We start from the raw sequence: 20,606 nt of genomic DNA on the forward strand, positions 1-20,606 counted from the left end.
TACCTAACAAATGACTGCGAGCGCAAGGGAAGCCCAGCATGGTGCAGTGCTTCAACAACTGTGTAGCTTCAGATGCTTGGTGAAGGGGGAATGACATTAGAGAATCAAGATGTCTGGGCAGTACTAAGAGGAAGGTATATCTCCCCGTTTGTGGAAAATATCTTAAGCACCTTCAGTGTGAGCTTCTGTCTGTTCTTCCTGGGGCCTCCTGACACAGATGACTGGGAGGCTGACCTAGGTGAGGCCAGGGCCAAGCTAGGTGGGAAGGCTTAGCCAGTCAACAGAGTCAAAGTGAGCAGGAAGCCGTTCACATCTAAAGAACTAGAGGCCCAGAGACATGAGAGGATAGGCTGGGGGGCTCCCAGCAACTTAGCAGCAGGGTTGGTTGCAAACTCAGGCATCAGAATCCCAGTACAGGCTCCTTCTCCAGCACCAGGCACCCCTTGGGACCTGGCTGAGGCACAGGACAACACACGGCTGTGGTCGTGACCAGCACTAAGCAGGCAGGACAGGACAGAAGGGTAGGACAGAAGGACAAACAGAGGTCTTGAACATAAGTATATGCCAGGCAAGCAATGATTAGCACAGGCCTTAACAGAGACAGGTTTGTCTAGTGAACCAGAATCCAGAGACCCATTCTCTTCTCCCTCCATGCTGGAAACTGCCTTGTGTTTGTTGTTTTCCTGATGCTGACTCTGAACCAGGCACAGGCTGAAGGCTCTCAGGTACTTATCTTCAGAACAACCTGCAAAGGGCCTATTGTGTCCTCATTTGTACCCATGTAGACAATGGAGCTGAGAGGGGTTAAGTAACTAGCTCAAGGACATACAGCTCATAAATGGTAGTGCAAAAAATTGAACTCAAGGGTGGGGCACGGTGGCTCATGCCTGTACTCCCAGCACTTTGGGAGGCTGAGGTGGGCGGATCACAAGGTCAGGAGATTGAGACCATCCTGGCTAATGCAGTGAAACCCCGTCTCTACTAAAAATACAAAATATTAGCCTGGCGTGGTGGCATGCGCCTGTAATCCCAGCTACTCAGGAGGCTGAGGCAGGAGAATCGCTTGAACCCAGGAGGTGGAGGTTTCAGTGAGCCAAGATCGCACCACTGTACTCTAGCCTGGGCGACAGAGCAAGACTCCACGCAAAGAAAAAAAAAATTGAACTCAAATTTTCTTCACTAACCACAGTGGTTCTGGGTCATCTGGAAACTTTAAGCTACAGTTTTCAGTGACTCCTCAAGTCTCAGTTTTGCTGCCTGTAACTGAAAATAATTTTGCACTGGTGCTTTTCAGTAGGAATGCGCGTAAGGGGAAGGATATTAAAAAGGCCCAATGCATGATAGAATGAGAAGGTAGGTGACTTATGTGTTAAAAAACAGGCCAGGCACGGTGACTCATGCCTGCAATCCCAGCACTTTAGGAAGCAGAGGCAGGACCGTTCACACCTAGAGAACTAGAGGCCCAGAGAAGTGAGAGCCCAAGAGTTCAAGACCAGCCTGGGCAACACAGGGATACTCCACCTCTACAAAAAATAAAAATAAATTAGCCAAATGTGGTGGTGGGTGCCTGTAGTCCCAGCTGCTCAGGAGACTGACACAGGAGGATCACTTTAGCCCAGGAGTTCAAGGCTGCAGTGAGCTATGATTGCACCACTGCACTCTAGCCTGCATGACAGAATGAAACCCTGTATCTAAAAAATAATAATAAAGCCAGCCGGGCATGGTGGCTCATGCCTGTAATCACAGCACTTTGGGAGGCCGAGGCGGGCAGATCACTTGAGGTCAGGAGTTCGAGACCAGCCTGGCCAACATGGTGAAACCCTGTCTCTACTAAAAATACAAAAATTACCCAGGCATGGCAGCGGGTGCCTGTAATCCAAGCTACTCAGGAGGCTGAGGCAGGAGAATTGCTTAAACCCAGGAGGTGGAGGCTACAGTGAGCTGAGATCGTGCCATTGCACTCCAGCCTGAACAACAGAGCAAGACTCTGTCTCAAAATAAATAAATAAATAAATAAATAAATAAATAAATAAATAATAAAGCCTGGCCGGGTACGGTGGCTCACGCCTACAAGCCCAGCACTTTGGGAGGCCAAGGCAGATGGATCACTTGAGGTTGTGAATTTGAGACCAGCCTGGCCAACATGGAGTAACCCCATCTCTACTAAAAATACAAAATTAGCCGGGTGTAGTGGCAGACACCTGTAATCACAGCTACTCGGGAGGCTAAGGCATGAGAATCACTTGAACCCTGGAGGCAGAGGTTGTAGTGAGCTGAGAGTGCACCACTGCACTCCAGCCTGGGTGACGAAGCGAGACTCTGTCTCAAAAAAAAAAAAGAAAAAAAGGAAAAAAAAATTCAGAATAGTGGTTATTTCTGAGGATTGAGGCACAGCTGACTGGGAAAGGAACTTTCTGGGGTAATGATAATGTGCTAATCCTGCTAGGAATGTGGGTTACACACATGCATGCATTTGAAATTTTTATCAAATAGTAAACTTAAGATGTGTGCATTTCCCTAAATATAAACTTCACCTACAAAATTCCATTAGGTATGAAGTGCTACAAGATGCCCTACTGTCATTCAAGGTAGGACTTCAAAAATAAGACAGAATAGGAATCAGACCACTCCCTTGCCTCACCATTTATAATACACTCCCCCACACCATTCCCTAAGTCACAGAACAAATAAGAACAGTGGTCCAGAGACTTGCCCAATTCTTGCAGCATCAGGCACTGAGTACCCTAGCACTGTTCTTCCTCTCCCAAACCAGATCCCAGGATAGATTCTGAAACCAGTCAACATCTAGCATTAGTGCAGATACTACACTCTACACTCCTAGAGTACTTGCAATTTTGCCTTAATATCTCTCTGTGATTGGAAGGCCATGCTCAGAGGGGTTTGGGGGATCAGGTAGGAGGAGCATGAGGAGAGGTGGAAGATCCTCCCATCACTTCCCTTTGGCCAACCCGACGTGCCTGATCTTCAGCACCTCCCAAAGAACAAAGAACTCCTGCCTAACTAAAGGCAGAACCTGTAGTACCCAGAGGAGTCACTGTGGGATAGAGAAGATTGTGTGAACCAGCTTGGTTCCCACATGGCCTCCCACTCAGCTATCCCCTCTTGAACTGGATGTGGAAAAAGAGCCTGACTCTATTTCCCTCTAGCAGAGGCAAGTCTGAATGAAAGATGCATTAAAACACAGAAGTGGGCCGGTCATCCCAGCACTTTGGGAGGCCAAGGCGGATGAATCACCTGAGGTCAGGAGTTCCAGACCAGCCTGACCGACATGGAGAAACCCCATCTCTACTAAAATTACAAAAAAACTTAGCTGGGCATGGTGGCACGCGCCTGTAGTCCCGGCTACTCAGGAGGCTGACACAGGAGAATCCCTTGAATTCAGGATTTGGAGGCAGAGGTTGCAGTGAGCTAGGATCACACCACTGCACTCCAGCCTGGGCGACAGACTGAGACTCCGTCTCAAAAAACAAAAACAAAAACAAAAAACACAGAAGCGGCTGGGCGAGGTGGCTCATGCCTGTAATCCCAACACTTTGAGAGGCAGAGGCAGGAGGATTGCTTGAGCCCAGGAGTCTGAGACTAACCTGGATAACATAGTGAGCAAGACCTGCCTCTACTGAAAAAAAATTTTTTTTTAATTAGCTAGGCATGGTGGCGCGCATATGTGTTCCCAGCCACATAAGAGGCTGAGGTAGGACGATCATTTGCACCCAGGAGGTTGAAGCTGCAGTGACCCATGACTGTACCACTACACTCCAGCCTGAGTCAGAGAGCAAGACTCTGTCTCAAAACAAAACAAAACACACAGAAACACCTAGAACAGTACCTGGCTCATGAATGAATTCATGAAGCAAGTATTTAAAAAGAGCCACCAGCACTTGGTGCTTTTTTTTTTTTTTAAAGACAGTCTCATTCTGTTGCCCAGGCTGGAATGCAGTGGCACAATCTCCACTCACTGCAACCTCTGCCTCCCGCGTTCTCCTGCCTTAGCCTCCCAAGCAGCTGGGATTACAGGCACGTGCCACCATGCCAGGCTAGTTTTTCTATTTTTAATAGAGACGGGGTTTCACCACATTGGCCAGGCTGGTCTCAAACTCCTGACCTCAAGTGATCCCCCTGCCTCAGCCACCTAAAGTGCTGGGATTACAGGCAAGAGCCACCAGGCATGGCCTGGGGCATTTTTTTTATTCAGTGAGAAAAGATGAAAGGCCCTGCTGGGGGTGACAGGGTAGAGACACCCCAGCTATAAATTTCAGGAGAAGGGAACAAACTTGTTTGGCCAAGTGGCCACCAACCGTTAATCTTTCCTGTCCCACTAGGTGCATTCTCAGAGTAGCAACAGATTCTTCCAAACAAATACAGGTGTCCCACCTCCCTGTAGTACCTCCTTCCCCAGTGGCTCAGCTGGTTAGGCAGCAGTCTCCCTCCAGCTTCCAGAACTCACTCCTTCATTTGTTAATGCCACTGGCTAATGAAAAACAGAAAACAAAACATTTGAGCCAGGTGGCTCACACTGGTAATCCCAGCACTTTGAAAGGAAGGCCGAGGGGGGAGGATCCCTCGGACCCAGCAGTTAGAGACCAGCCTGGGAATCAGAGCAAGGCCTCGTCTCCACTTAAAAAAAAAAAGAAGAGAAAAGAAAAATACAACATTTGAGGACTGGAGTACAAAAGCAGTTAGCCCCTTATTAATCAAGCTAAAGATCCAATGTCTCTCTTTTTATAGAAATAATCTCTGTCTGGGAACTATTTTTCTTACCAGAGGAAAGGTAAGGCAGAGAGAATGAAGATGGAGAGAAAAGGCACAAAACCTGGAGAAAACATAAACCTCTGCATTACTTAAGTTCAGGTCTGCACCTGGGGCTCCAGTCACTCCAGTGTGCTTGGCTAGGGTGCTACCTCCTCGTACCTTATAGGTCCCAGGTCCATAAGTTCAGAAGGACCCAAGGCAGTACAGCTGGACTTATAAAGCTGAACGCCATCCCTCTCTCCCTGCATTTTCTGCCTGAGCTAGCCAGCAATATGTCCTATACCCTAATGCTTTTACGCAGCAGTAAACTAGCCTTTAAAAAAACATCTAACCAGGCACGGTGGCTCATGCCTGTAATCTCAGCACTTTGGGAGGCCGCTGCGGGCGGATCACCTGAGTCAGGAGTTCAAGACTAGCATGGCCAACATGGTGAAACCCCATCTCTACTAAAAATACAAAAATTAGCCGGGCGTGGTGGTGGGCACCTGTAATCCCAGCTACCAGGAGGCTGAGGCAGGCGAATCGCATGAACCCAGGAGGTGAAGGTTGCGGTGAGCCAAGATCGCGCCATTGCACTCCAGCTGGGGCAACAAGGGTGAAACACCGTCTCAAAAATAAACAAACAAACAAACAATCTAAAGCAAAGAGATCAGATTGACTCTGTGTCCTTTTCTAGCATTTTGCTCTTTCCCACAACATAACAGTGAGAATGGAGCAACAACCTGCAACAGTCCACAGTAGCTCTTTCCCCACCCTCCTGGAAGCCAGCGCTGCAAGAGCAAGAGAGCAAGCCGACCCAAACTTTCATTTCCTTTTGGGGAAAGCAGCTTCTCCTGCCTTCGCCACCCTCCAGGACTCTATAGCCCAAGAGCTGCCCCTTCTCCTCCCTAGATATGCACCTAGGGACCCCAAGTTAGACCAGAAATTGGCAATTAGCAACACTATTCAAAGCAAAAGCATCCCCTTTGTCCCCCAGGTGTACCCATCACTCAGCATCAAATAAGATCTTTCTCCGTTTTGCTCCTCAAACTGTCCTAATGGGTGGCTTTGTCCAAATCCCAGCTAAATATTCAAATTTTTATCAGGACTTGTTAACAACTTCAAAATCTGTCCTTGCCATGGTTAGGGCTTAAACAAAGAAATAAAAATATTATAAAGAACAAAAATCGCCAGACACGGTGGCTCACATCTGTAATCCCAGTACTTTGGGAGGCTGAGGTGGGCAGATCACTTGAGGTCAGCAGTTTGAGACCAGCCTGGCCAACATGGTGAAATCCCATCTCTACTAAAAATACAAAAATTAGCCAGGTATGGTGGCAGGTACCTAAAGTCCCAGCTACTCCAGAGGCTGAGGCAGGAGAAGCACTTGAACCCAGGAGGTGGAGGTTGCAGTGAGCCAAGATTGTACCACTGCACTCCAGTCTCAGCAACAGAGAGACTCTGTCAAAAAAAAAAAAAAAAAATTAAATTAAAAAAACTCAAAATCATTCCTGCCAGGAGACTCAAGTCAAGGGTGATGACCCAGGGGAAGTCCACTGTGTTGCACACCCCATAGAATACAGTGTCCACTGCATCCTAAGTTGTGCTATGAGGCAGCATTACCTACTGGGCAGAAGAGAATGGGAGCAATAGGTGACGTGTGCTGCATATTTCAGATGGCAGTAAACATAACCAACATAGACACCAGCATTTAACACTGCTCACTGGGGCATTAGCGGCGGCCCGTGACTTAGCACAAACCCACTCTTATTTCACCCCCAGGTCTAGACCCCCCGCCCTGCATCCCACTCCCTCTCTGCAATATGCTCTATGCTCACCCTTTGAAAAGGGGGACCTGAGAATGTAACCACTAATTCAAACCAGAAAAACTGAGGATGCAGAACTGAAAAGAGTTTTTCATCGAGCCTGTCTGAAAGACCTCTTCGCTCGTATTTTGGCTTGGCTACTTGGTTCACTGTTCTCAGAGCCAGAAACCTATTTTCTTCACTCCACTCCTGCAAGTAAAAGGAGAGGAAATGTGTATATGTGGTTTTGCAGTGAGCTCTTAAGAAAAACGGGGGTGGGGAGGAGAGGGAACAGACAGCATGGAGTGAGAAGTGAAGGTTTAAAGCACTGGCTGCTAGGATGTGGTAATACCATCTCTGAATGGATGATACACAGTTATAGGTCAGTCAGGTGCTTGCTTCTTACTGCCATGTTTCTTCTTTCTTCCTCCTCCTCCTCCTCCTTCTTCCTCTTCCTCCTCTTCCTCTTCTTCTTCCTCCTCTTCCTCTTCTTCCTCTTCTTCTTTTTTCTTTTTGAGATGGGGTTTCACTCTTGTCACCCAGGCTGGAGTGCAATGGCACTATCTCGGCTCGCTGCAACCTCCACCTCCTGGATTCAAGCGATTCTCCTGCCTCAGCCTCCCAAGTAGCTGGGATTACAGGCGCCTGCCACCACGCCCCGGCTAATTTTTGTATTTTTAGTAGAAGCGGGGTTTCATCATGTTAGCCAGACTGGTCTTGAACTCCTGAGGGGTTTCAGAATGTTAGCCAGGCTGGTCTCTAACTCCTGACCGCAGGTGATCCACTCGCCTCAGCCTCTCAAAGTGCTGGGATTACACAGTGCCACCGCGCCTGGCCAAACAAATGTTTTTTATTTGCGGCTCCTTCTCCTCGGATGGAAGATGATTTATGGACTAACACAGAGTGGTTCCTTGGTAAGAATGAAAATTAAGCGCTGAACAACTGGTGACTTGTCAACACACCATCAAATGGCCTTTGCAGCCTCACATAAATGCAGACAAGAACCAGGCTGTTACAGGGAGCTGACACACCTGCCTGGGTTTAGTGCCCAGAGTCAGAGACCGCTCACGGGTGCAGTGGTTTAGTTTCTCGAATGAGAAGCTATTTTATAAAGGCAAAAAGCTGCTGTTGTCTAACAAACAGCTAAGCGTGAAAAGACTGTGAAGGTGGAATCCTGTCTATTCAGCTAAAGGGACGAGACGCTACTTATTTGTTTTCCCCAAGAAGTTAACGAACCCAAAGCTGCTAGGTCCCGACCCAAGACCACCACACCGCAGGACGTGAAAAGCAGAATGCCGTCCGCTGCGGATCTGTAGTTAAATTAATAATAAAGCAGCCAGATTTGGTAAACTCTGGCCATTCTCCTGGGGTACCCTTCCTAACCGCCCCGGTGGAGCCTAGACAGTGGCCGCTGGCCCAAAGCCTCTCTATCCAGAGCATCACTTTTCTAAGCAGAAAGTTCCTTCTGTGCACTCCACGGGCTTTAAGAGTCGAGGAACGGACGCAGCCCGGAGCCAGTCCTAGCAGCGGCCAGGCACACCTTGGGGACTATAGCTGCAGTGTCCAAGCGGGAGGGAACGTCTCCGGGGCGTTTTGGCCCCCCGGACCGGCCGCCCAACCGCAGCCCCCGGGCTCTCAGAGCGGCGCCTAGCCTCTGTGGTAAAAGACCGGGCCGCGCTCGCCCCTGTAGAGAGGAGCTCGGAGCCCACAGCTGGCGCGGGACGCCCCTCCCCTCCGGGTCCCGCACTCACCCACCGCCCTGATGCGGAAGCCGCGCGGCGGCCGTAGCGCTCGGTGCCGCCAGGCATCGCGCAGCACCTGCAGGCAGGCGGAGGGAGCGCGCACCAGCAGCACCCCGCGCCGCAGCCAGCCCTGGAAGGCCAGCCGCGAGGCGGCGCGCGCCAGCCGCGCGTTCCAGAAGCAGCGCGCGTTGGCGCGACGGAAGGCGCGGAACACCGCGCGCCCGCCGGGCTCCTCCGCAGCCCCCGCGGCCTTCTGCGCCTCCAGCCGGCACAGCACCAGCGCCAGCGAGCCCGGCGCCAGCTGCACGGGCCGGGCCATGCTTTCGCGGACGGCCGGGAGCCCACAACCCAGGGCCTCGGGGAGCGCGGCGGCTGGGACGCAGCTCCCTTGGTGGAGGGATCGGCCGACTGCGCGCGGCGCTGGCTGCCGGGGGAACGGAGCTCCAGGGGGCGGGGCCGACTGCGCTGGCGGGCCGGGGGTGGGGCGGCCGCGCTTTGGCCGGCCGAGAGCTCTGGAGGGGATTCCAGAGCCCAGCATTCGGCTTCGTTCTCCACACCCGAGCGCAAAACGGACCCCTGGCGACGCCCTCGACTTCCAGCCGCCTCGAGGTCCCGAGCTCTCCTTCCCCTAGGGGCGCGCTCTGAGGCTTTTCCAAGTCCTGGGGCTTCCCGCAGCTCCCGGAGAGCCTGACTGCGTCCATCCTCCATGCGAACTGCAGGGCCAGGAGTCCCCAGGGCCGGTAGACTCGCCTTCGACCTGGCTTTGGGGCGGCTCCAAGTTAGCAGCCACGAGGAATCAGCGGGGCCCTGGGAGGTGTGGGGGGTGAGCAGGAAACCTAGGTTTGAGTCTCAGTTCTGCGCCTAAGCTAGTTGTTTGTTTCTATTTTTGTTTTTTGAGGCGGGTCTCGCTGTATTGCCCAGGCTGGAGTGCAGTGGCTATTCACTGAGTTCTGGGCTCAAGCGATCCTCTTGCCTCAGCTTCCCGAGTTGGGACTACAGGCACTCGCCACAGCGCCTGGCCTGCTCCTAACCTGTTCATTCAAGTTATTTCCCTTCTCTGGGCCTCAGAAATGTCCCAGCTACCATTTCACAGGATAACAAACTGAGGACCCTTTCATCCATGACTTTTTTTTTTTTTTTTTTTTTTTTTTGAGGCGGAGTCTCACTCTGTCGCCCAGACTGGAGTGCAGTGGCGCGATCTCGGCTTACTGCAAGCTCTGCCTCCCGGGTTTACGCCATTCTCCCTCCTCAGCCTCCCAAGTAGCTGGGACTACAGGAGCCTGCCACCACGCCCGGCTAATTTTTTGTATTGTTAGTAGAGATGGGGTTTCACCGTGTTAGCCAAGATGGTCTCGATCTCCTGACCTCGTGATCCGCCCACCTCGGCCTCCCAAAGTGCTGGGATTACAGGCGTGAGCCACCGCGCCCGGCCTCATCCGTGACTTTCCGAAGTTCTAAGGAGAACTTCAGTTCTGACGTTCAAAGGGAGAGCTTGTGATGTGTGGCGGCAGAATGTGACCGGTGCCTCAAAGCAGTGAGGGCCAATTCAGACTGAGGACCCAGACTAAGGCCCAGCAGGAGGGCTCCTTGAAAAAAAAACCCATTTGAAAATACAACATGGTAAAAGAAGAGGAAGGGGCCAGGCGCTGTGGCTCACGCCTGTAATCCCAGCACTTTGGGAGGCCGAGGTGGGCGGATCACGAGGTCAGGAGATCGAGACCAGCCTGACCTACAAGGTGAAACTCCGTCTCTACTAAACATACAAAAATTAGCCGGGTGTGGTGGCGGGCTCCTGTAATCCCAGCTACTCAGGAGGCTGAGGCAGGAGAATTGCTTAAACCCGGGAGGCGGAGGTTGCAGTGAGCCGAGATTGTGCCACTGTACTCCAGCCTGGGCGACAGAGCAAGACTCTCTCTCGAAAAAAAAAAAAAAAAAGAAGAAGAAGAGGAAGGGCATTGTGCTTGGTACAAGAACACAGTACTGTGAGGGAGGAGAGGTGCTTGGCAAAATCTAGGAGTCATTCCAGACTTCCCACTCCCTCAGCTCATCAGTCCTTAATAACAGCTATAAAAATTGAGATAATTTATACCCTGTCCCCAGTAAGCACACAATAAATGATAGATATAACAATAGCTAACGTTTATTGAACACTGTATTCTGGGGGCATTAATTTTATGACTCTGTGTCTACTTTTTTTTTGAGACTGTATCACCCATGCTGTGCCACCTATACTAGAGTGCAGTGGCGAGGCTCACTGCAGCTTGGTCCTCCGGGTTCGAGTGTCCTCCCACCTCAGCCTCTGGAGTACCTGGGACCACAGGTACATGCCACCTCAGCCGGCTAATATTTGTATTTTTGGTAGAGAGGAGGTTTCACCATATTGCCCAGGCTGGTCTCGAACTCCTGAGTTCAAGCGATCCACACACCTTGGCCTCCTAAAGTGTTGGGATTACAGGCATGAGCCATCATGCCTGCCAACTCTGTGTTTACTATTAATATTATTATCCCTGGTTGTTTTGTTTTGTTCTTACAGATGAGGGAATTGCAGCTAGTTGGATTAAGAAGTGTTTCCCAGTCACACAGGTAGTAAGACATGTACTCAGACAACTGCCAAGTAAGGCTTCCCTATGACAAATAAGTCTGGCTTCACTTTCAATGCAAATAATCATGTGAACCTGAGACCACCAGCTAACATCTGAATTCTGATTCTGAGGTGGATGGATGGATGCAGCCCATAGGACAAATGCAGTGAATTCCTACGCCTGTATACTCTCACGAGGGTTAAAGCTTCTCTTCTGGGTTCTATCATGGCTCTCATCTTGCTGGATCAAGGGTGGTCTTCCTTTGTCCCCATGCTGGAGAATTGTGACTTTGGGCTCAATATCTGTAGCATCTAGTACAGCGTCTTTCCCATCATAATAAGATCGGTGGTAATTTCCATTTACTCTCAGTTCACTTTGTGCCTAGACCTGTACTAAGGAATTTAGTCCTCCGAAAGGGATAATATTATTAAGCCACGACTTCCCCAAGAGAAACGAAAGCTTAGTGAGTTTAGGCAACTTGCCCGTGAAGACAAAACTACTAGAGGGTGAGGAGGTGATCCCAGTGTCTTCTTGCCCACACACCTGATGAGGACAAGGCCATACCCTGACTTATTGGACTGTGGCCTGGTGTGAGAAGTTCTGAGTGTGATTCTTTCTCCTAAGAATTTGAATTGGAAATACACAGAAACAATAAAGCCTTGTTAGCAGGGGCTATAGCTGCAAGGATGCTGCAAGGTAGAATCTAGCTACGAGGTTTCATGACCTGAAATTATTAGGTAGAACTGTCTTAAGCATTGGAACCTTTTGTTCAGATGTATGAAATTCCTTTTTTTTTTTTTTTTTAGTTTTTTTTTTGAGACAAAGTCTCACTTTGTCACCCAGGCTGGAGTGCAGTGGCACCATCTCTGCCCGTTTTAACTTCAACGTCCTGGGCTCAAGCAATCCTCCCACCTCAACCTCCTGAGTAACTGGGACTACAGGTGTACACTACAACGCCTAGCTAATTTTTTTGCGTTTTTTGTAGAGATGGAGTTTTGTCGTGTTGCCCAGGCTGGTCTCAAACTGCTGAGCTCAAGCAATCCGCCTGCCTCGGCCTCCCAAAGTTCTGGGATTACAGGCATGAGCCACTGTGCCCAGCTGAAATTCCCCTTATCATTTTACTTAAGCTAGTTCAATTAACAGTCCAATTAACAAAAGAAGGAGGAGAGAATTTAAGGAGAAAAATTTTAAACTACAGCCAAATACTTAGCCATTTTTTCCCTAAAGGGTCAGTTATTTCCTGGATATCCCCAAGCTCCTACAAAATGGAGCATGTCTTAAAAGTTAAATGGGAAGCTGTGGGCCTCTAACCTGAATGGTTTTGTGTTACATGCATAACTACAGAAACAGAAATTCTTTTTTTTTTTTTTTTTTTTTGAGATGGAGTCTCACTCTGTCGCCCAGAGTAGAGTGCAATGGTGCAATCTCGGCTCACTGCAACCTCCACCTCCCATGATCAAGCGATTCTCCTGTCTCAGCCTCTCGAGTAGCTGGGATTACAGGCGCCTGCCACTATGCCCAGCTAATTTTGGTATTTTTAGTAGAGACGGTGTTTCACCATGTTGGTCAGGCTGGTCTCGAACTCCCGACCTCAGGTGACCTGCCCGCCTTGGCCTTCGAAAGTGCTGGGATTACAGGTGTGAGCCACCACGCCTGGCCAAAAAACAGAAATTCTTAAGGCCTTTCCATCTTTGTGGTCTCTGCAGATCAGACAAAGAAATATTTAACAAGAATTAGTATCATTCTTCACTTAAAAAGGCACATGAGTGGTCAAGTAATTTATTGAAACTAAAAAATTTCATGATGGAATTATTTTTTATCTTATATTTGCAATGGTCTCTGTATGCCTGAGAAATAGAGAGTATTCATTTTTTGTTGTTGTATTTTGAGACAGAGTCTCGCTTTGTTGCCCAGGCTGGAGTGCAGTGGCACGATCTTGACTTACTGCAACCTCCGCCTCCCGCGTTTAAGCGATTCTACCTCAGCCTCCTGAGTAGCTGGGATTACAGGAGCCCGCCACTGTGCCCAGCTAATTTTTGTATTTTTAGTAGAGACTGGGTTTCACCATGTTGCCCAGGCTGGTCTTGAACTCCTGACCTCAAGTAATCTGCCTGCCTCTGCCTCCCAAAGTGCTGGGATTACAGGCATGAGCCACTGCTCCCGGCCGAGTATTCTAATCATTATATAAAATCCAAGTAGAGATTCTACTATGTAGTCACTAAAAAGTTTGAGGCCAGGCACTGTGGCTTATGCCTGTAATCCCAGCACTTTGGGAGGCCGAGGCAGACGGATCACCTGAGGCCAGAAGTTCAAGACCAACCTGGCTAATGTGGTGAAACTGCATCTCTACTAAAGATACAAAAATTAGCCTGGTGTGGTGGCAGCCACCTCTAGTCCCAGCTACTCGGGAGGCTGAGGCAGGAGAGTCACTTGAACCTGGGAGACAGAGGTTGCAGTGAGCCAAAACTGCACCACTGCACTCCACCCTGGGCGACAGAGTGAGACTCTGTCTCAAAAAAAAAAAAAAAAAAAGAGAGAAAGAAAGAAAAGAAAAGTTTGAAAGCTGGATGCTGTGGTAGTCCCAGCTACTCAGGAGGCTGAGGCGGGAGGATGGCTTGAACCCTGGAGTTCCAAAATGAAGTGATATGACCACATCTGTGAATAGCCCCTGCACTCCAGCCTGGGCAATATGGCAAAACTCCCTCTCAAAAGAAATAAAAGTAAGGCCTGGTGCAATGGCTCATGCCTATAATCCTAGCACTTTGGGAGGCTGAGGCAGGAGGATCATTTGAGCTCAGGAGTTCAAGACCAGCCTGGATAATATAGCAAGACTCCATCTCTACTTATAAAATAAAAAATTTAAGTTTAAATTTTTTAAAAGTTATTTAAAAACATGTATCAGGACATTAAGAGATTAGCTTTGATCATTTTGAGAATGACTGTCCATGTTGAGTTTGACTGTCCAATTTATTCCCTCCAGAGTAATTTATAAAAATTTACTTCCCTCCTATTTCCACATGATCTCTCTCTTGCCCATCTCATCAGGCCTGAAATCCCTGCCCAGACAGCTCCAGCCGAGGAAAGGAGATGTCTCCAAAGTCCACTTTTAAGGGTACATACAGCCAGGCACAGTGGCTCATGCCTGTAATCCCAACACTTTGGGAGGCCAAGGTGGGTAGATCATGAGGTCAGGAGTTCAAGACCAGCCTGGCCAAGATGGTGAAACCCTGTCTCTAGTAAAAAATACAAAAAATTAGCCAGGCGTGGTGGCAGGCACCTGTAATCCCAGCTACTCAGGAGGCTGAGGCAGAGAATTGCTTGAACCTGGGTGGCAGAGGTTGCAGTGAGCCAAGATCGCACCACTGCACTTCAGGCGGGGATCAGGCAAGACTCCATCTCAAAAAAAAAAAAGGGTACATACATTGTCTTTCCCATTATCACATTATTTGTGAAGATTTATTTAGCTCATCCAATTTGCTATTGACTCCGAAAGTACAGTGGGCTTTCATGGGACAGGACACAGGATCTATAAAGAGTTTGGGACAACAGGAAAGACATGGAGTCAACCTAAATAACCATGAACAATAGACCGGATAAAGAAAATGTGGTACATATACAACATGGAATATTACACAGCCATCAGAAGGAACAAGATCATATCATTTGTAGCAACACGATGGAGCTGGAGGCCATTATCGTATGCAGACTAACACAGGAACAGAAAACCAAATACTACATGTTCTGACTTATAAGTGGGAGCTAGACTGGGCGTGGTGGCTCACGCCTGTAATACCAGCACTTTGGGAGACTGAGGCGGGTGGATCCCTTGAGGTCAGGAGTTCGAGACCAGCCTGGCCAACATGGTGAAACCCCATATCTACTAAAAACACACATACACACAAATAGCTGGGCATGGTGGCACACTCCTGTAATTTCAGCTACATAGGAGGCTGAGACAGGAGAATCCCTTGAACCCAGGAGGCATAGATTGCAGTGAGCCAAGATTGCACCACTCACTCCAGCCTGGGCGATAGAGCGAGACTCTGTCTCAAAATAAATAAATAAATAAAAATAAAATAAAAAGTCGGCACTAAACATTGAGTACACATGGATACAAGGAAAGCAACAGTAGACACAGAAGCTTACTTGAGGCTGGAGGGCAGGAGGAGTGAGAGGATTGAAAAACTACCCATCAGCTACTATGCTTATTACCTACACACCAAACCATGTGACATGCAATTTACCTGTATAATAAACCTGCACAGGTACCCTTGAACCTAATTTAAAAGGTTTGGTTTTGTTCTGTTTAAAAAAAAAAAAAAAAGCGAAGCTGGGTGCAGTGGCACTGAGAGGGCCAGGCAGTGATTGCTTGATCCCAGGAGTTCGAGACCAGCCTGGCCAAAATCCCATCTCTACTAAAAATACAAAAATTAGCCAAGCATGGTGGCACACACCTGTAGTCCCAACTACTCTGGAGGCTGAGTTGGGAGAAACCTGAGCTCAGGAGGCTGAGGCTATAGTGAGCTGAGATTGCGCTACTGCACTCCAGGCTGGGCGATGGGAGTGAGACCCTGTCTCAAAAACAAAAAACCAAAAACAAAAGGGCCAGGCCCGGTGGCTCACGCCTGTAATCCCAACACTTTGGGGGGCCTAGGTGGGTGGATCGTGAGGTCAGGAGTTCGAGACCAGCCTGGCCAACATGGTGAAACCTCATCTCTACTAAAAATACAAAAACTTAGGTATAGTGGTGCATGCCTGTAATCCCAGCTACTTGGGAGGCTGAGGCAGGAGAATTGCTTGACCCCAGGAGGCGAAGGTTGCAATGAGTGGAGATTGCACCATTGCACTCCAGCCTGTGCAACAGAGCAAGACTCTGTCTGAAAAAAAAAAAAAAAGAGGGGTTTTTGGCTTCAGAACCACTGAAGGGCTGGGCACAGTGGTTCATGCCTATAATCCCAGCACTTTGGGAGGCCCAGGCAGGAGGAGTGCTTGAGCACAGGAGTTCAAGATCAGGCTGGGCAACATAGCAAAACCCCATCTCTACAAAAGATACACAAAAAATTAGCTGGGTATAGTGGCTCACACCTGTAGTCTCAGCTATTTGGGAGGCCGATGTGGGAAAATTGCTTGAGCCTGGGAGGTTGAGGCTGCAGTGAGCCAAGATCATGCCAGTGCACTCCAGCCTGGGTGGCACAGTGAGTCCCTGTCTAAAAAAAGAACCATTGGGCCTGGAGCAGTGGCTCACACCTGTAATCCCAACACTTTGGGAGGCCAAGTCGGGCAGATCACCTGAGGTCGGGAGTTTGAGATCAGCCTGACCAACATGGAAAAATCTAAAATTTCTATTTAGTCTCTACTAAATATTTTAGAATTCTATTTTAGTCTCTACTAAAAATACAACATTAGCAGGCGTGGTGGTTTATGCCTGTAATCCCAGCTACTTGAGAGGCTGAGGCAGCAGAATCACTTGAACCTGGGAGGCGGAGGTTGCAGTGAGCCAAGATAGTGCCACTGCACTCCAGCCTGGGAAACAAGAGCAAAACTCCTCTCAAAAAAAAAAAAAAAAAAAAGAAGAAGAATTGAGGAAGATTACGATGGCTTATCCTAAAGAGGAGGGAATGGGAGGTGGCCAGTGCCTTACAATGAATTGAGGGAGTGACCCCAAGAGCACCCCATGTGGAGGGAACTTGCCTGTGCTTATGGAGACTACATTCCAAGATGTCTCAGAGGCATCGCAGTGAGGACCATTGCAGGGCCTTTCTGAGCCCACACAGAGCTTTGGAGCTTGGTGGTTGGTGGAGGTGGAGGAGTAGCCCTCCACATCCGTACCCCATGGCCTCAGGTACTAAGGTGACCATCATGAGCATCAGGGCACCTTTCCCTATTTTCTGGGGCTGGGAGTCAGATTTTATTTGGTTTAGAAAACTTAAGGTCCGGGCGCGGTGGCTCACGCATGTAATCCCAGCACTTTGGGAGGCCAAGGCAGGCAGATCATGAGGTCAAGAGATCGAGACCATCCTAGCTGACACGGTGAAACCCTGTCTCTACTAAAAATACAAAAAATTAGCCGGGTGTGGTGGCGGGCACCTGTGGTCCCAGCTACTCAGGAGGCCGAGGCAGGAGAATGGTGTGAACCCAGGAGGCGGAGCTTGCAGTGAGCCGAGATTATGCCACTGCACTGCAGCCCGGGCGACAGAGCAAGACTGTGTCTCAAAAAAAAAAAAGAAAAAAAAGAAAATTCAACTTGAGGCCAGGTGCAGTGACTCACGCCTGTAATCCCAACACTTTCAGAAGCTGAGGCAGGAGGATCACTTGAGCCCAGAGGTTCAAGACCAGCCTGGGGAACATAGTAGACCCCCCCATCTCTACAAAACTATTTTTAAAAATTAGCCAGGCATGGTGGTGTGTGTCTGTAGTCCCAGCTACTCGGAGGCTGAGGTGGGAGGATCTCTTGAACCTGGGAGGTCGAGGCTGCAGTGAGCTGTGATCACACCACTGCACTCCAGCCTGGGCCTCAGAGTGAGACCCTCTCTCAAAAAAAAAAAAAAAAAAAAAAAAGAAAGTAAAGAAAAAGAAAACTCAACCTGAAGGGAAACAAATTCATACCTACTTTATTATAACCTCTACAGAAGATAAATTGGACCTGTTGATGCTCATGTCTGCCTTGTACCTCTCCTAAGTAAGGCAATCAGTGTTTTTCACACTCTGGACCCTAGCCTGCCCTTTTAGCTTCATTTCCACTTCCATCAATGCTCTCCTCCTAGTCCACACCGAGGACCTCATGCCACACAGTACACACTTTCCAAGAGCACATGCTCCCACCATCTTTGCTCACATTATTTCTTCTGCCTAGAAGCCCTTTGCCCCTTTCCACCATGTATTATCCTACAAAACCCAGCTCATAAAATCTGCGACACATACAGAAAGATTTCATCTGCTCTCCAAGATGTTAACCCTTTTAACTTTTAGCCCTGTTAGTTTGTCTGATAAGAGTATAATATTTAGTTACCTGTCTCATTAGGCAACCTGAGATTCCTTGAGGGCCCTGGCACCGAGCCCAGTGTCGGGCACAAGGATTTGTTCAACCTGAATCAAATCAAATTTAATTAGTACTTGATACAAAATAATACTGCTTTTGCTGCTTTCTCACTAGCCTGGTGTTACCATACACAGGAGCATTTCTGGTTTAGAGGGTGAATCACTCGGTTATCCAATCGTCAGTGGCCAGGATAGAGCCTCAAGGAACAGTTCTCCTCACATACCCAGACATTTGGATGTCAGCAGTTTCTCTGGAGTCTGTTTATAGCACATATGTACTCAGGATGATGTTTGGATTCACAACCTCAGATTTTTTTAATACCAAAATTCATAGGCTGACGTTCCCTTCCCTTAACTCAGACAAGCCTTGACACTGAAGGCTGATTTAGAAAGCATTTCCTATCTGGATTATCTTTATTAGGACCGTTTCCTCTTCTACAGCACCTTTTTTCTCCTCACCCAGGAAGCAAACAAACAAACCTGGAGATGCTTCTTTCTAGTTCTCAAAAGGAAATGTCAGGTTTTGCTAAACAACTGTGTTGACTCAAAGGAGGTGAGGGGCAGGGGATGTTAAAGAAAAAGAGAAAAGGCCGGGCACAGTAGCTCATGCCTGTAATCCCAGCACTTTGGGAGGCTGAGGTGGGCGGATCACGAGGTCAAGAGATCGAGACCATCCTGGCCAACATGGTGAAACCCTGTCTCTACTAAAAAATACAAAAATTAGCTGGGCGTGGTGCCCCGTGCCTGTAGTCCCAGCTACTAGGGAGGCTGAGGCAGGAGAATCACTTGAACCCAGGAGGCGGAGTTTGCAGTGAGCCAAGATGGCACCACTGCACTCCAGCCTGGTGACAGAGCAAGACTCCGTTTCAAAAAAAAAAAAAAAAAGAGAGAGAGAAAAGCAGTTGAGGGACAGGGGATGTTAAAGAAAAAGCGATTTGTGACACTTGCTAAAGATGGTAACAGGAAGGCTTTATTTAGGGAGACCATGGTGATAGGTATAGGGACTACTGCAATGGGGTCTTACAGTGGGGGAGGGAGAGGACTTGACTCCCCTCTTGTCCAACAAGGAAAGTTACTAAGAGGAAACATCAAGGGTAAGCGAGATTCTTTTTCCTTTCTTTCTTTTTGAGAGGGAGTCTCACTCTGTCACCCAGGCTAGAGTGCAGTGGGGCTATCTCGGCTCACTGCAACCTCCGCCTCCTGGGTTCAAGTGATTCTCCTGCCTCAGCCTCCCGAGTAGTTGGGATTACAGGTGCACACCATCACACTTGGCTAATTTTTGTATTTTTTGATAGAGAATGTAGTTCTCCCTGTTGGCCAGGCTGGTCTCGAACTCATGACCTCAAGTGATCTGCCTGCCTTGCCCTCCCAAAGTGCTGGGATTACAGGTGTGAGCCACTGCTCCCAGCCTGTAAGTGAGATCCTTGTTAGAACAACTCAACAAAATTCTTGCTGAAAGCAGGACAGGGTAATAAGATAGTGAGGGTGGTCAGATATCTAGAGTAGGCAATTTTCACTAAATTGACAAGATTCTTGCTCAAACTGGATTCCACAAGGACAGAGAGGGAAGTCCACTGTGAGGCTAGTCAGAAGGGACTCAGAGGAGTTCGACTAAAGTTTTGATCAAAGGAGACTTTGAAGGACATTAAATACCTTTTTAAAACATTTCTTCCATTTGGCCGGGCGCAGTGGCCCACAACTGTAATCCCAGCACTTTGGGAAGCTGAGGTGGGTGGATCACCTGAAGTCAGGAGTTTGAGACCAGCCTGGCCAACATAGAGAAACCTCCTCTCTACTAAAAATACAAAAAAATTAGAGGGGCATGGTGGTAGGCACCTGTAATCCCAGCTACTCGGTAGGCTGAGGCAGGAGAATCACTTGAACCCGGGAGGTAGAGGCTATAGTGAGGTGAGGTCATGCCACACTGCACTCCAGCCTGGGTGACAGAGCAAGACTCTGTCTCAAAAAGAAAAGAAAAGAAAAAATTCATTTGCTTTGTCTTTGCAATGGTCAGCGTGGCAACAGGCCAAAAATATATATATATATATTGGAGAAAAAAAGATTCTTAGTTGGAATGGTGAAAAGTTGACTACTAGAAATCCTTTTCTGGGAGGAGCACGGGTAAGGTTTAGTTCGGTCACCCAGGCTGGAGTGCAGTGGTGCAATCTTGGCTCACAACAGTCTCGACCTCCCAGGCTAAAGTGATCCTCCCACCTCAGCCTCCCAAGTAGCTGGGACTACAGGAATGCCACCAGCATGACCGGCTGATTTTTGTTTGTGGGTTTTTTTTTTTTTTTTTTTTTTTTTTTTGTAGAAGCAGGGTCAGTAGAAATCTTTTTTTTTTCTTTTCTTTCTTTTTTTTTTTTGGAGACAGGGTCTCACTCTGTTGCCCAGGCTAGAGTGCAGTGGTATAATCTCAGCTCACTGCAACCCCTGCCTCCCAGGCTCAAGCCATCCTCCCACTGCAGCCTCCCTAGTAGCTGGGACCACAGGTGTGCACCGCCATGCCCGGCTAATTTTTGTATTTCTTGTAGAGACAGGAGGGTCTCACTTTGTTGCCCAGGCTGGTCACGAACTCCTGGGTTCAAGTCATCTGCCTGCCTTGGCCTCACAAAGTGCTGGGATTACAGGCAGGAAAATCCCTTGATTCTGAGATGACAAGCCAGTTCACACTTCCCAGTACTCTACCT

At 48.7% G+C, this 20,606-nt stretch overlaps 1 protein-coding gene across 2 annotated transcripts in view; it reads right to left on the minus strand.

Moving 5' to 3' along the window:
- The window catches only part of STOX1 (storkhead box 1), a 66,778-nt gene extending 57,764 nt beyond the window's left edge, over positions 1-9,014 (minus strand). Inside the window, exon 1 of one of the 2 annotated variants that reach the window (XM_028826577.2) lies at positions 8,306-9,014. In XM_028826577.2, the coding sequence (XP_028682410.2) occupies positions 8,306-8,834 (529 nt within the window). In that variant the 5' untranslated portion in view covers positions 8,835-9,014. The remainder of the gene's footprint in view (positions 1-8,305) is intronic. The other variant, XM_028826578.2, reaches the window with a different exon arrangement.
- Between the last annotated feature and the right edge of the window lie 11,592 nt (positions 9,015-20,606).

This window comes from Macaca mulatta, chromosome 9, assembly GCF_049350105.2.
Source record: "Macaca mulatta isolate MMU2019108-1 chromosome 9, T2T-MMU8v2.0, whole genome shotgun sequence".
Taxonomy (NCBI): Eukaryota; Metazoa; Chordata; class Mammalia; order Primates; family Cercopithecidae; genus Macaca; species Macaca mulatta.